Source organism: Rattus norvegicus, chromosome 14, assembly GCF_021556685.1.
Source record: "Rattus norvegicus strain SHRSP/BbbUtx chromosome 14, alternate assembly SHRSP_T2T, whole genome shotgun sequence".
In the NCBI taxonomy this organism is placed as follows: domain Eukaryota; kingdom Metazoa; phylum Chordata; class Mammalia; order Rodentia; family Muridae; genus Rattus; species Rattus norvegicus.
In genome coordinates this window covers 15,135,644-15,150,686 of record NC_141547.1, presented here as the reverse complement: position 1 = coordinate 15,150,686, position 15,043 = coordinate 15,135,644, and the positions used below count along the sequence as shown (strand labels likewise).

Below are 15,043 nucleotides of genomic sequence, written 5' to 3'. Positions count from 1 at the left end.
TCATCCTCTTCGAATGCTTACCATGTGGGTGACTCATCCTTACATTGGTTTGAAATAGTCTGATCGTGGCTGGTCATTCGGGGTATTTATGGAACCCACTCACAGTCAGCTGTTTCTCAGTGCCTATTATAATCCCACATTCGGAAAGCTGAAGATTGCTCTTCCCGGAGCTTCAATGTCCTGTCTGCACTGGTCGGAAATCATACATATTTACTGCCGAATTGATGCTATTTCTACATTTAAATGTTCCTCCTGATTTTATTTTCCTCCTCCCATCAATGCAATTTGTCTGCCGAAAAAATGACTAAGGTGGAGGATTTCTCAGTGACATGTGATATTGCTCTTCTGTGGTCCCTTCGTTCCCCTCTTCTGCATGCAGCACCACTTGAAAGAGCTCACAAGTTTACCCCATTTTGCAGAACAGGAGGTAAAAGGGTGCAAAAATTGGTCCAAGTGTGGACAGCTGATCAGTTTGTGTGTCAGGACAGAGCTCAGCCAGGTGCCACAGTTTGTCCACATAGCTGCTAGGTTACACTTCTGCTTCCTAGTCACCCTGGTGCTAGTTAAGGTTGTTCAAGAATGAACAGAGCCACGACAGGTATGACAGACAAGGGATCTATTCTAGAAATCTGAGAGGGACTGGGGAGAGGGATCCAAATCCAGATCTTTAGCTATACTGAAGAAAAAGATGAGTCAGGATTCCCCACACCAGCTTTGTGTACAAGCTATCGTCCATTTGACCCTGAGGACTTAGGCTCCATGCTGTGTTATCACTTGAGTCACACAGAGACAGGGCAAGGGTAGGGAGGAAGGTTGTCCCAAACATACATAGAAATGAGATGCAGGCAGTGGCGTCTCAGTGTGTGCCAGTATTAAGGAGAGCCACCAGGAGGCTTCTGGGAGGATTATCTAACAGATGGCAGCTGTACTTTGGGGAAAGATAGGACTTAATTAGAGCCCTTAAGGATCATGATTTGCTCAAAGGCAAATCATAGACCTCTCAGTGGTAGACACAGAATAAAACTCTCCCAGCATATTAGAGAAAGCATCAGGCCACAGGAAGAAGTGGTTCCTAGCTTCTTTCCTTCCTCTAAACCCTCCTTCCCCCTGCTGAGGCTCTTTCAGTCTTTAAGGGGACCAATTCGCCATCTGAGCCCTCTGTTCTGGGTCCCCTCACAGCAGGCCCCCCCAACCCCAACCCCTCGCTCTACAGGGCTGTAAGTGTTGGGAGCTTTGCAATGCACTGTGGGTACCTAACAGATTGGGAGGTGGGGCCGGGGTGGGAATAGCAGAGTGCTGGGGTTTTGGGTTCCACCTCACCTGCTCATGAGCCTGAGCTCTCTGATCTAGGCTCCCTTTTCTCGAAGATGAAGTTAGTGCTATCTAGGTTACCTGGTCATTGTGAGCATTAACTCAAGGAACGCATGGACACTGTACAAACACTGTATACACAACAACTCTAACAGTCAGGCTGAAGATTTAGGGGTTTAATGAAACCTTGCCGTAAAACAGAACACACAGACACACACACACACACACACACACACACACACACACACGTGGAGGTGTGTCTTAATAGAGTGCCCTTGGATGGTGGGACCCTTTAGAACCTCCCAGCCCCTTTCTTAGGAAGCCCTAAATCTGAATCCATAATGTGACCTGAGGAATATACTGACCCTACATCAGAAACCAGACCACTCTAGTCAGTGTATGGGACACTTGCTTGCAGTGACCCTGGTCCGCTCCACAGGCCTCAGGAGTGGGGGCGCTGGCATCAAAGTACAGTATTCCGAGGGCCACGCTGCTCCTCTCTCCTTATTCCTAGCCTGTCCCGTAGGTGGGTTAGAGAGTGAACTATGCTTGTAGGGTGACTGCCCCCTGCCCCTTTGATGTTGATGTGGTGATTAACACAAAAGCACCGTGTGACTCTAGGAGAAAGGCAAGCTCATGTCACCTTTGACGTGATTTGAGCTGCGAGTATACTTGTCCTCTCCTGTCTTAGCTCGGGCACACCTCTCTGTAGCTCTGTCACAGGGTATCCCCTCCCTCCAGTCTCCTCACAGCCTCATAGTGGCAGCTGCAGCTAGGAGAGGTCCCTAGCCTCTCAGTGACATCCAGTGATCTGTTCTGCCAGCTCAGTTGGCCGGCTTTCTTCTGATGGCTTGAACGTAGTTTCCTAAACCCAATTTCATGTCTAGACTTAAGGATCTCTTTCTCACGAAAAGAGGAACGTGAGGGGATCCGGAAGTGCAGGGAGGACAAGACAGAGAAGGAGAGGCCAGTCAGGTTTTAACTTGTCTTGTCAGCAAGGTTGGATTTGGAACTGCCCTGGAACTTGATGTTAGCTCCTCTCTGCCAGGCCCTTGGCACTGTCTGTCTGCCATCTTACAAAGGTACCAATCAGTGGTCCTAAAGCACTAGTAGATTACTGAAGAATCACAAAGCGTCTCTCAAAAGAGGCTGAAGCAGCGCTATCAAAACATTGTCCCTTGAGTCTCTTCCTATATTCTATGGAGACATTCTAGCATAAAACATTATACACCTGGCCACTACGGCATTACATTGGCATTACATTTACTTATATGATATCTAGACATATGCCACGTGATTTTAAATGTGCTTGAATGTCTACTCACCTAAAAGTGAAGGACCTAGGTAAGAACCCCAGATTTACCTTTCCCTGGAGGACAGTGAGTCACAGTGTCTAACATGAGGAGATTGCTCATTGATTTTTATTTGTTCCGATATGGCATCTCCATTGATATTTGAGTTCTTTTTTTCTCTCCTTTTTCCGTTTTGGTGGTGCCTTGCATATGCTAGGCAAGGGCTTTACCACTGAGCTATACCCCTGGCCCAAACATGTCTCATAATATATTTTTATTTGATATACATACTTGTTTTGTCCACGTGCTTGTCTTTGTACCTCATACATGCCTAATGGCTGCCAAGGCCAGGAGGAGGAGCTGGATCTCTTGGGATCTGAGGTACAGACATGTGCGTGCTGAGAATTGAACCCCAGTCCTTTGGAAGAACAGCTGGTACTGCTAACTGCTGAGCCATCTCTCCAGCCCCTTATAGTAAATCCTTAGAACAGTTTTAAGCTCAAAGCAAAAGTGAAGCCAAAATTGAAGATGTCCCAAACTCCTGTCTCTCTCTCTCTCTCTCTCTCTCTCTCTCTCTCACACACACACACACACACACACACACACACACACACACACACATGCCAGATTCTTCTATTACTAACAAAAAGAGGTTTGTTTTGTTTGTTTTTTAAGGCTGGTTTCTGGGGTATGAAGGGCCAATACTGAGACTTTCCCTCTCCAAAAGAGCTTAGAAATACAAAGGTCTCGCCCACTCTCCTGAAGGAGAGGATGGTCATGGAGTTCAGCCTTGAGGACCTCCTGAGGCTAAGACTTCCCTTCCGGCCTCCCCCTCCCTTGCCACAGCCTTCTCCCTTGCCCACTCTCTCACCAACCTCCTCTGGCTCTAACTTCTCCTCCCCGTGGATCTCTCTCCATTCAGCTCTGTGTTTAGCTTCTCCCCACAAACAAATTGTCCCTACCATCATTGAGACTCCAGGAAGGTTGCCAGCATCTAGCTTTTGACTCCTTAAAAAGGAAAGATGTTCACTAAAACCTCCACATGTGCTCCCCAAGTCTCCCAGCCTCTCACTTGCCTATTCGCTTACTGGGCTTTTCTCGGTTTCCCCCAAAATCTCTCCTCTGTCACTGTCCCTTCTTTGCCACCCCCACCTCCACCCCTTTCATTTCTTGGCACTCAAAATGTCAATTACAGCACAGCAAGTCACATCAGCATTCTGCCTGTGCCCAAGGCCACCCTTTTCTAGTTAGCCTGGGTGATTAATTAGAGGTGCCTAAGGCCACAGCATCAGGCAGTTACTCCTAGTGGTGACACAGGGAAGCGGAACAAGCCCCGAATAAGGCCCTCTTTACCCACCCTTCCGAAAACGGAACCTCTTGCGTAAGCGTGGATTTATAAGCCAAGTCCTGTGTCTGTGAGCCCACAGAATAACCCCTCAGCAGACTGACTGCTTTGTCTCCTGTTCTGCCAGCTCTTCTACGAGTGACCTCTCCAACTACGACCATGCTTATCTGAGGCGGAGCCCTGACCGGTGCAGCTCCCAGGGGAGCATGGAAAGCCTGGGTCCCCGTGGCGGGTCCCCACCTTGCCATCTTCTTTCCCCTGCCAAGTCCACGAGCAGCATCGACCAGCTAGGCCACCTTCATAACAAAAGAGACTCGGCCTACAGCTCCTTCTCCACCAGTTCCAGCATCTTCGAGTACCCGCCCCCGGGTGGCTCTGCCCGAGAACGTTCAGGCTCCCTGGACATGATTCCTGCCCGGGGCGGCCTCCTAGAAGGGATGAGGCAGGCAGACATTCGCTATGTCAAGACAGTTTACGATACCCGGAGGGGAGTATCTTCAGAGTATGAGGTGAACCCTTCAGCCTTGCTTCTTCAAGGTAGGGATGCCCACACCTCAGCAGACAGTCAGGGCTGTGCTAAATGGCACAGCATTCCTCGGGGCAAGGGAACACCTCCCCTGCCTTGGAGCCAGCAGTGTTCTGGTTCCCCGGAGACTGCGGACAACCCACCCCATAAGGCTGGCGCACCCATGCCCCCAACTCGCAGTGACAGTTATGTGGCCCTCCGGCATCGTGAGCGTCCCAGCTCCTGGTCCAGCCTTGATCAGAAAAGGTTCTGCCGTCCTCAGACGAACTCTTTGGGCTCCCAGAAAACCCCATTCGTCGAGGAACAGCTACATACCGTCCCAGAGAGGAGCCCGGAGAACAGCCCCCCAGTGAAACCTAAGCATAATTATACCCAGAAGACGCAGCCTGGCCAACCTCTACTGCCCACGGGCATCTATCCGGTACCTTCTCCAGAGCCTCACTTTGCCCAGGTGCCCCAGCCCTCTGTGAGTGGTAATGGTACAGTCTACCCTGCACTGGTCAAAGAGAGTGGATACACAGCTGCTCAGGGAACTTGTAGCAAGATGACTGCCTTAGACGAGAACGGGAATCAAAAAGAAGTGAGCAGGCCTGGGTTTGCCTTCTGTCAGCCCCCAGAACACGACTCGGTGACTCCAGTGGAGAAAAAGCCAGAACCCACGGCCAAATACATCCCCTACAAAGTCCATTTTTCTTCAGTGCCTGAAAATGAAGACTCCTCCCTCAAGAGACACGTCACACCTCCCCACGGCAATAGCCTATACCCCAGCGAGAGAAAGAACGTTCACGGTGGTGGCAGCAGACCGTGTTCTAATCACCACAGTTTCCCGTCTGCTCAGGCCCAGGCCCCGCACGCGGGTGATGATGACAGGAGGCCTTCCAGGCTCTTCCAGCCCTGGGAGGGTGACTTTCAGGAAGATCACAATGCCAACCTCAGGCAGAAAGTGGAGAGGGAAGGCCAAGGCCAGGGCCTGCCAGGCAACTCTGGTGGGACCAAATCGACCTTCTCACCTCTCCAGAATATTCCAGAAAATCTAAGAAGACAAGGCAGCGTGGACCTAGGAGAAGGCCTGGAGGTTTACCCCGGTGGCAGATCCACCTGTGCCACCACCACCACTAAGGTGGAGGACCCTGGGAGGAAAGCAGGGCCCGACAACAGGGGCTACCTGGACAGGTCTGTTTCCTATCCAAGGCCCGAGGGGAAAATGAACGCTGCAGAATCCTTCCACAGTGCAGACTCCAGGTATGAAGAGCCCCTGGCCGCGCCACCGCAGCAGACATCCGGTATGAGCCAGAGGAGGCTCAGTGCCAGCAGTACCCCTGCCCTGCAGTACAAGAAGCCCCACTGCTCCGTGCTGGAGAAGGTTTCTAAGATAGAGGAGCGAGAGCAAGGGCGCCACAGACCCACGAGTGTGGGCAGCTCCGCTTACGCCCTCAGCTACAGGCCTGGTAGGACTGGCCCCACTCCTAGTACTTCCAGCAGTGACCTTGATGATCCAAAAGCCAGCAGCTCCCATTTCTCTGAGTCCGCCGCCGAACACCTGCGAAATGGGGAGCAGAACCCCCCAAACGGGGAGCCCAAACTGGAAGAGGCTTCCAGGCAGCAGTGCAACCAGCTGCTGAGGAGGACCACTGCAGATGGCCGTGGACCTCCTGCCCGAGGCAGCGAGCCCTCAAGGCCCGAGGCCCGCCTGCTCCGCAGCCAGAGCACCTTTCAGCTCTTCAGTGAGGCGGAGAGAGAAGCCTCGTGGTCGGAGGATAGGCCCAGCACCCCCGAGTCACCCCTCCTAGACGCACCCTTCAGCCGCGCCTACAGGAACAGCATCAAGGATGCCCAGTCCCGTGTCCTGGGGGCCACATCATTTCGTCGCCGGGACCTGGAACCGGGCACCCCCGCGACTTCGAGGCCTTGGCGCCCGCGACCCGCCTCTGCCCACGTGGGCATGCGGAGCCCCGAGGCCTCGGCACCCTTGTCCTCCCCGCACACCCCTCGGGAGAGACACAGCGTGACCCCGGCCACAGGGACCCCGCCTGCACCCCAGGCTGCCCGCAGAGGGGCACGCCGGCGCCTCACAGCCGAGCAGAAGAAGCGTTCCTACTCGGAGCCGGAGAAGATGAACGAGGTCGGGGTCTCGGAGGAGGCTGAGTCCGTGCACTGCGTCCCACAGAGGCCAGCGCAGCTGCGCTTCTCGGAGAGCACCGTGGCCGACCGGCGACGCCTCTTCGAGCGCGACAGCAAGGCCTGCTCCACGCTCAGCCTGTCTGGCCCTGAACTGAAGCAGTTCCAGCAGAGCGCCCTGGCCGACTACATCCAGCGCAAGACCGGCAAGCGGCCCACTGGAGCTGCCTGCACGCCGGAACCCGGGCTGCGCGAGCGCGCACAGAGCGTCTACTTTCAGGCGGTCCCCGCGGCGCCCGAAGGCCCCGGCCTGGCCTCCGCCTGCAGCCTGAGTTCGCTACGGGAGCCCGAGGTGCTGCCCTGCAAGGAGCACCCCCATCAGTCCGCCGCAGATGGTCCACAGACGCCCCGAGATCGCAGCAGCTCCTTTGCCAGCGGACGCCTAGTCGGGGAGCGACGACGCTGGGACCCTCAGGCCCCCAGGCAGCTGCTCAGTGGAGCTAACTGCGGACCCAGGGGCGTCCAGAGGATGGACAGGACCTCCAGAGGGCCGCCTTCCTGGGACATGGTGGTCGGGAAGTCAGGGAAGTCCAAGTCAGCCGAGGATCTGCTGGAGCGCTCGGACACACTGACCGTTCCTGTGCATGTGAGGTCCAGGTCGTCTCCCACCTCGGACAAGAAAGGTCAGGTAGGTGCAGCCAAGCCACCTGGCCAAGGTCTGGCTCCTTCCTACTCTTGACAGCTTTAGCTGGGCTCTCCTAACCTCTCTCTGTTGTTCGGTTTTTCTTTTCTTTTAAATCTTGGAAAGTAATACTGGTTTGTTTGTTTGTTTGTTTGTTTGTTTGTTTCTGCGATTTTTTTCCCTCTTAACCTTACCTGGTTTCCATACAAAGATACATCAATAATCTATATAGTTGTTTTGGCTTTTCAGATATGTAGTTTTATGGTTGGTTGCCGTTCTGGCAGTTGAACACGGGGTTCTATGCGTGCCAAGCAAGTGCTATAACCACGGAGCTATACCCACCCAGCCTCTTTTCCTTTGAGATAGGGTCTCGCTAAGCTGTCTAGGCTGGCCTTGAGCTTTTCAGTCCGTCTTCTCAGAATTACAACTAGTTGAAATAAAAACCCTTGCCACCAGGCCAGGTTTTGATACTTTATGTAGGGTGTGTGTGTGTGTGTGTGTGTGTGTGAGAGAGAGAGAGAGAGAGACAGACAGACAGACAGACAGACAGACAGACAGACAGACAGACACAGACAGACAGAGAGACAAAGACTGACTGACTGACTTTGGGAAACATCCCATCTCCCAGCGTGTTGAAAGGTGTGCGTACACATACCCAGTCATACACATCCTTCTGAGAGAACATGCTGTATTCTCCTAGGCAGTTTCTTTTCAGAACTGTCTAGGAATATTCTCTCCGAAGTGTAACTCCCACAGAGGTGATTCAAAGCCTGCAGCACTGTTTTCTTCCCTGTGGATCCCTTAAAATCTGTAGGTACAAACAAGATTTTTCAACAACTTTGTATAGCAGTGGTTTACTACATAGAACTCCCAAGAAACTTCTTCTTCTGTCCCAATATTGTAAAGATAATATTAAAAAGGGAGGGGGATTTACATGCTTTTAACCCCAGCACTTAGGAAGCGGGTGCACCTCTGTGAGTTCCAGCATAGCCGGGGCTTTGTAGAGAGACCCTATCTCAAAAGAAAAAGGAAAGATAGAGGAGCACAGGCAAAAAACAGGCCTCCTGTTAAATGTTATTATTCTGTCCTGGGGAATTGGATGGATGACTAAATGCCTCGCTTCCCCCCAAAATATTTCACAAACTGGTCACTTGGGAAATAGACTTCGAGCAGACGTTTTATTTTATCTTGAAGTAGTGAGATTCCTTCAAATCCTAATTAAGTGCTTTGTATTATTTGAGAAACTGTTTTTAGAAGGGTAACTGGACACGGAATGGTATTTAGGCACTCTTTTATTAAGGGGACACCACACTTAATTGATATTTCACTGGGGACTCTGCAGCCAAGGAGGGAGTAGTCGGGGAAATACTCAGCTTCCCACCAACACTGGGAGACATTCTTGAGCTGCCTCCTGTACCCAGCAGCTCGTCCCTGCCTGACTAGAGAGATGCCTGGGGCCTAACTTCATGCAAATCTTCATCTCTTACCTTATTTGTGCTTAAAACAACCCTCGGGGCCTCAGGGTGTAATAATAGCTTAGTAGCAAAAACAGTGTGGACCAGGTAGGAGGGGGCACCACAGAATTATCCCTACTGTGTAAGTACTTGCATTGTAAACTCAAACTTAATTATTAGAAGTATAAATTTACATTTTTATTTCTTGGAATTGTAACCTTAAAGAATTCACCTGTTACCTAAGGTTTCTGTAAAGGTTTAGTTAATTAAGAATTTTTCTCCTAGCCTCAGTGAGCTCTATCTAGCAAGGTAAGCAGCCCTGTACAGACTGAGTGAAAACCAACGTTCTCAGGAGTTTATTTCTGGCACTGTGGGGAGTGAACTGCTCCATGGGCGTCCTTCTCAAAAAGTCTCCAGTCAGGTACTTTCCCCAAGACAAGTCATCTGGAGAGCCATGCATAATGCTTGGTACTTTGGAGACCGGAAGTAATAACTGCACAAGGGTCACGATGTTGAACTAGGAATAGCCTGAGAGCTACTCCAACCTTGACAAGACGTGGCCTCTCCCTGGCTACCTTTGTATTCAGTCTGAAATGTGCAGCATCCGTCACAGACCCACCCCACCCCACCCCACCTACACTACCACTACCCCCGTCCACCCCCCACACCCCCACTTGTATCTCTTCGTCTGAAGAGTACAGTTGCAGAACAAAGGACTGTTAGGAAGGGATGGAGCCTATCGCTCATTAGCCCCTCGCTGTCCTTCAGCAAGACCTTGACAGATTTAAGCATCTTCAAGCGCTGGGCCCCTGCAAAGCTTCAGGAAGTACCCAAATGTCTCTGCTGCTTCATTACAGAGGTTAAATGTCTCAGGTCTGGAGAGGCGGCTCGGTGGTTAAGAGCACAAGGTGCTCTCGCAGAGGATGGAGCTTCAGGTCCCAGCACCCACATGGCGGCTCACGGCCATCGTAAGCCCAGCTCCAGAGCATCCTACACCTTCCGGCCTCTGCACACACCCGGCACTCACATGGTGCACAGATGCACATGCAGATGAAACATTCACACATACAATAAAAATAAGATAACGCTTCAAAATATGGAAGAACCTTTTTTAAAAAGACACTAAGCTCTAGAGAACTTAATTCTGAGGTTCGTCTAGACTGTATTTTCAGGGTCCTTCCCATTCGCCGTGAGGTGGTATGTCACTTGGCAAGTTGCCCAGGATCAGCGCCTCACACGGAAATGTTGGATGCAGGCCTGATTCTGTGAGCACAGCTGGTAAGCTGTTGGTAGCAGCCGAGAGGAAGCACCCATTCCAGCTTAAGCATAACTGACAGAACTGATTTTCCATGAATTGTGAAATCACAATTAGCCCACACTAATCAAGCTCTTACTGTGTGCCAGTCACTAGTTTAGTCTTCGTCTGTGCGGTGAGGTTGATACGGTAACCGTCAGATTACAAAGGGGCGGCTGGTACCTAGCAAGGGTACCAAACCTGCCCAAGGCGGTTGAGCATAATGTTTGAGACCTTCTGCCTTGCTCAAGTCTTAAGTCATTCAACCATGCTGTTTCCCTGATAGACGGAGGCTGCTGGGGGGGGGGGGGGGCGTGGGTAGGCGGGGAGGGGGGGTGAGACCTAAATGACTGGTGTCTGAGGATACCAGATGGTAAATGGATCTCATTTTAGTTCTTATCAGTTATTACTTATATTTAAATGGCTAGTTTCTCCGTGTGATCCACAGTTTACTTCAGTAGGTATTGCAAGCCAATGCCCCACCGTGGACTGCCATTGGATTTTGTTTGTCACAGAACTGTTCAAAGGGAGTCCAGGTTGAGATTTTATAGACCTCAGGTGACAGTGTGACGTATGCTGAGAACCAGTGTTTGGGTTGTGGTTTGCTCCTGTGGAGGTGAACTCACAAAGATCCGCTTACCTCTTGATAGTTTTGAAACAACTATCAAAAGTTAGTTAGATTCTGTCTTAGGGTTTTATTGTTGGGAACAGGCACAATGACCAAGGCAAGTCTTTTTTTTTTTTAAGATTTATTTATTTATTTATTATATATAAGTACACTGTAGCCTGTAGCAGTCTTCAGAGACACCAGAAGAGGGCATCGGATCCCATTACAGATGGTTGTGAGCCACCATGTGGTTGCTGGGATTTGAACTCAGGACCTCTGGAAGAACAGCCAGCGCTCTTAACCACTGAGCCATCTCTCCAGCCCAACCAGGGCAAGTCTTAAAAGGACAACATTTAATTGGGGCTGGCTTACAGGCAGCTCAGAGGTTCCATCCATTATCATCAAGGTGGGAGCATGGCAGCATCCAGGCCGGGATGGTGCAGGAGGAGCTGAGAGTTCTACATCTTCATCTGAAGGCAGCCAGGGTAGGGTCCTAAAGCCCACACCAACAGTAGCACACCCACTCCAACAAGGCCACACCTTCTAATAGTACCACTCCTTGGGCTAGGCATATTCAAGTTACCACAGATGTTTACCAAGTTAGTTTATGTCTATGCCCGGTGTTTCTCCTACAACTGCTGCTCTTTTCTGTGTTACCCTGATAGTCAAGTGCTCTTTGACAGTGGAGACACACAAGAATATCCTCCTTTCTACTAGGTTGAGAAGACATTTTCCTTCTGTCCAAGATTTTTGAGGATATGTATGGCTCAGTGGTTAAGAACTTGCCTGGCAAGTACAAAGCCCACGCTTTGGGGGTGAGGGTGGTAGTAAAAATACAGATGGGTATCTTAATTAACAGGAAATTTGATAAATTCTCTCAATAGCTGACTATTGGGTTTAACTCTCACGCCCTTTTAAATGCACACCCATATAAATATCATTTCTGGGGCCAAACCACACGAATGCAGACGGTTAGCCTCATCCGTATACCGAAATACGGAGGATGTAATTGAACTCTACTGTGCCAGGAGCTCCTAGGCTGTTCCAGCTAACTATTGGCAAAATCTGGCCCACTCGTGTCAACAGAAAACAGGAGCTTCTGGTCCATAGTGAGAACCAGGGGGGTCCTGTGTTCAAACCAGGGCATCAGTCAGCCGCATTTAACCCATAGGAATTCCACAGGAAGATCTTGGGCTTTGAAGAAATCCTGGCTTGAATCCTACTTTCTCTGTTTATTTAACTTCGTGTTAAAAAACTGCAGCATTTCTGGGCCACAGTCGCGTACTTGACCGTGCACGTACTCTTGTACTTATGCGCACATGGGTGCATGCAGTTTCAACAGAAATGTCAACTAGATAATAATAGTCCATTCAAGAAACTTAGCAAAGTGTCTGGCTCACAGTGATATACCTAATAAGGGAGAGGTGAAATTACTGACATCTGGGCATGTGCTGCTTCTGCTTGTAATCACCTCCGACTTTGGGGGAGCAGCGGTGGAGGGGGGAAGACAGTGCTGAGAATTGAACCTAGGGCCTCATGCATGCCGGGCAAGCATTCTACCACTGAGCTGTGTCTCCATCCAACCTTGGACTTTTCTGTTTACCTGTGTATATGTTTGCAGGGCTTTGAGGACTAAAAGGTTTCTCATGGAGCCTAGAGCTCACTAGTATAACTAATTGGTCAGCTTGCCCCAAGGGGGAGGGCGGGGTCCCCTGTCTCTCACTTCTGAGTGCTAGAGTTTCAGGTGGATCACCGTCCATGATCACCGGCATTTATGTGAGTTCTAGGGACCTGAACTTCAGTTCCCACCAAGCACTGGGTCCGCTGTCAACATTCGAGTCTTCACTGCTTAGTAGTTTCTCTTCCACACGGAAGGAATCTCAGTCCACAAAAACGTGAATAAGGCCTTGAAAAGCATTTATCCCGTTAGGAAGAGTAAAACGTGAATAAGTGACTAAAAGTAGCTTCAGATTATATATGAATTTTCATTTCCCGCCTGTGTCCTATTACTGTAAACAATGGCGAGCTGATTGTATTATCATCTGTAGCAACACTGTCCTCCTTGTGGTGACCAGGTCACGTGGGACAGAGTTTGCACCATCAGTGTTATAGTATTCATCGGAAGAGTCTACTATAGCCTGATTACAGACTGGGTTCCAACTCAGGACATGTGGAAGGTTGCAGAATTGTAACTTCCTGTTGTGTTTCGTTCTCCCCACTGCCATCGGAAAGGTTTGGCCCATTGAAATTGTGTCCTCACCACCATACTTAGTCATTGCAGTGACTGTGAACTCCAGAATAGTACTTACCAGACTTTTCTTACTTGACAAAACACTCTTGTGAGGGGAGATGCTTGCAGAAACTGAAGGAAGTTGATCCTGGGCCTGTCTCCTCACCAGTGTGGGGCTTTGTAAGTGTGCTGCCATAGTGCCTGACCATAGTAGGTCTCCAGGACACAGCTGAGCATAGTAGGTTTCCAGGACACAGCTGAGCATAGCAGGTCTCCAGAACACAGCTGTCCATCCTCCTCCTCACCTGCACTGTACTGGTAAATTTAAACACCTATTTAATGTTGCCTTTTTCCTGTATTTCAAGGATGTGCTCCTCAGAGAAGACAGTGGCTTTGGTTTTGTGAAGGATCCATATTTGGCTGGCCCTGGATCTAGGTATGTACTCATGTGGTAATAGAAAAAACAAAAAAAAAAAACAAAAAACAAAAAAAAAACAAAAAACAAATGTTGGCAAAAGGGAAAGGTCAGGACCCCACGCACTGTGGGACAGTAAATCAGTGGCATAGAAAACAGCACTGAAGGCTGAGTTAGCGTGAGACCCAACAGTTACGCTCCTGAGTGTACATCCCGAAGAGTCTGAGAAAGGCTGGCCTGTGAGCTCATAGCAGTGCCGTTCACTATTGACGGGAGTCAGAAACAGTTAAGGATTCTTGATTCCCATCGGGGAAGGACTGTATAAACAGAGCGTGTGAACACCATGGAGTACTGTCCAACTTTAGAAAGAGAAGAAATCCTACCAAATAAGAACCTTGCAGATATTATTAGCTTAATGAAATAAGACGAAAAGGGTCACACTGTCGGTATCCACTCACTCGAGGCATTTGGTCAGATTCTCAGAAACAGAAGGTAGAATGGTAATTGTCCCGGGGTGGTGAGGGGAGAAATGGAGTTTTATGGTGAACATGTAGGCTTCACCTCTGCAGTGTGTAAAATGTTCCTGAGGTTTGATTTGCAGCAAGGAGAACTGTCCTCCTCTGGTTCTGGGGAGCAAAGCCAGAGCCTTTCTGCACACGAGGCGAGGGTGCTAGGGCAGAGCTACACCCACCACATACGGTGCCGTGTGCAGTGGTGCCTGCCTGCAGCATCCCCAGAACTTGGAGGAGAAGGCCAAGGGCTCCCAAGTTAGAGGCAGTCTGGGTTAGGGAGCAGCACCCTGTCTTTACTGTCCCCCGACTCTATCAGCACCACCACCAGATGCTGGAGATAAAACTTCTCGTAAAGGGTTTTATCATCAGTTCAAAGGTTTCCTCAAATGTAAGAAGGTTGGTCCCACATTTTCCTTATTGATGGGGCTGAGGAGGGTACAGTGTGGCTCCTCTTTCAGAGTACACGGCTGGGCAGCTCAGAGTTGCTTGTAACTCCAGCTCTAGGGGATCTCCACCTCAGCCCCTGCCCTTCTCAGGCACCCGCACTTATGTGCACATTCTCCCGCTCAGACACACACACACACACACACACACACACACACACACACACACACACGTGATCTAAAATGCGTTACGCTAAAAAGTTAAAATGAAGTAAATCCTTAAACAAAAAGTACATTCTGGAATACTGGGATCAGTACCCCATGATAAAAGGACTTGAACAAGATTGTTTTTGGAAAACAGGAAATCAGTCACTATGAAGCTCAACCAAATGAACCATTTAGCTTAAATCCTGCTTTCAAAGGGATGTAATGTTAGCATGGTGAGCTGAGATCAAACATAAACTAAAAGCATCTAAATATATAAGACTGGCTCCTTACCTGGTGCCTCTAGACATACATGCAAGAAGCGATTACGGCACCGAGTTACTCGTGAATCTCAGATCCTAGTCGGCCCCTAGAGGATACTAAGTTTTGCTTTTTGTTAGGTCGGTTGGTTTTGTTTGTTTTGAGGAAGATTCTCACCCTGTAGTCTAGGGATTTGCTGGAGAGACCTCAGCTTGCCTGGAACTTTTACTCCTGCCTCAGCATTCAGAGCCCTGGGATTACAGGTGTGCACACCATACCCAGCTCAGATGCTAAGTTTAAAATCGGTCCCATCCTCCAGTCTGGAGAGTGGCTGGCACCGTTCTCTCATCAGACGTGAACTAACTGGGGTACTCTCTGCCAGGTGCCGGGGATGCCAAAAGGTATGACT

At 49.9% G+C, this 15,043-nt stretch overlaps 1 protein-coding gene across 8 annotated transcripts in view; it reads left to right on the top strand.

The window, feature by feature from the left end:
- Positions 1-15,043, top strand: part of Shroom3 (shroom family member 3) — a 296,424-nt gene that overhangs the window by 265,966 nt on the left and 15,415 nt on the right. For all 8 annotated transcript variants that reach the window (NM_001100889.1, XM_087582879.1, XM_087582884.1 and 5 more), the window contains 2 exon segments: positions 4,076-7,280; positions 13,225-13,295. In NM_001100889.1, the coding sequence (NP_001094359.1) occupies positions 4,076-7,280; positions 13,225-13,295 (3,276 nt within the window).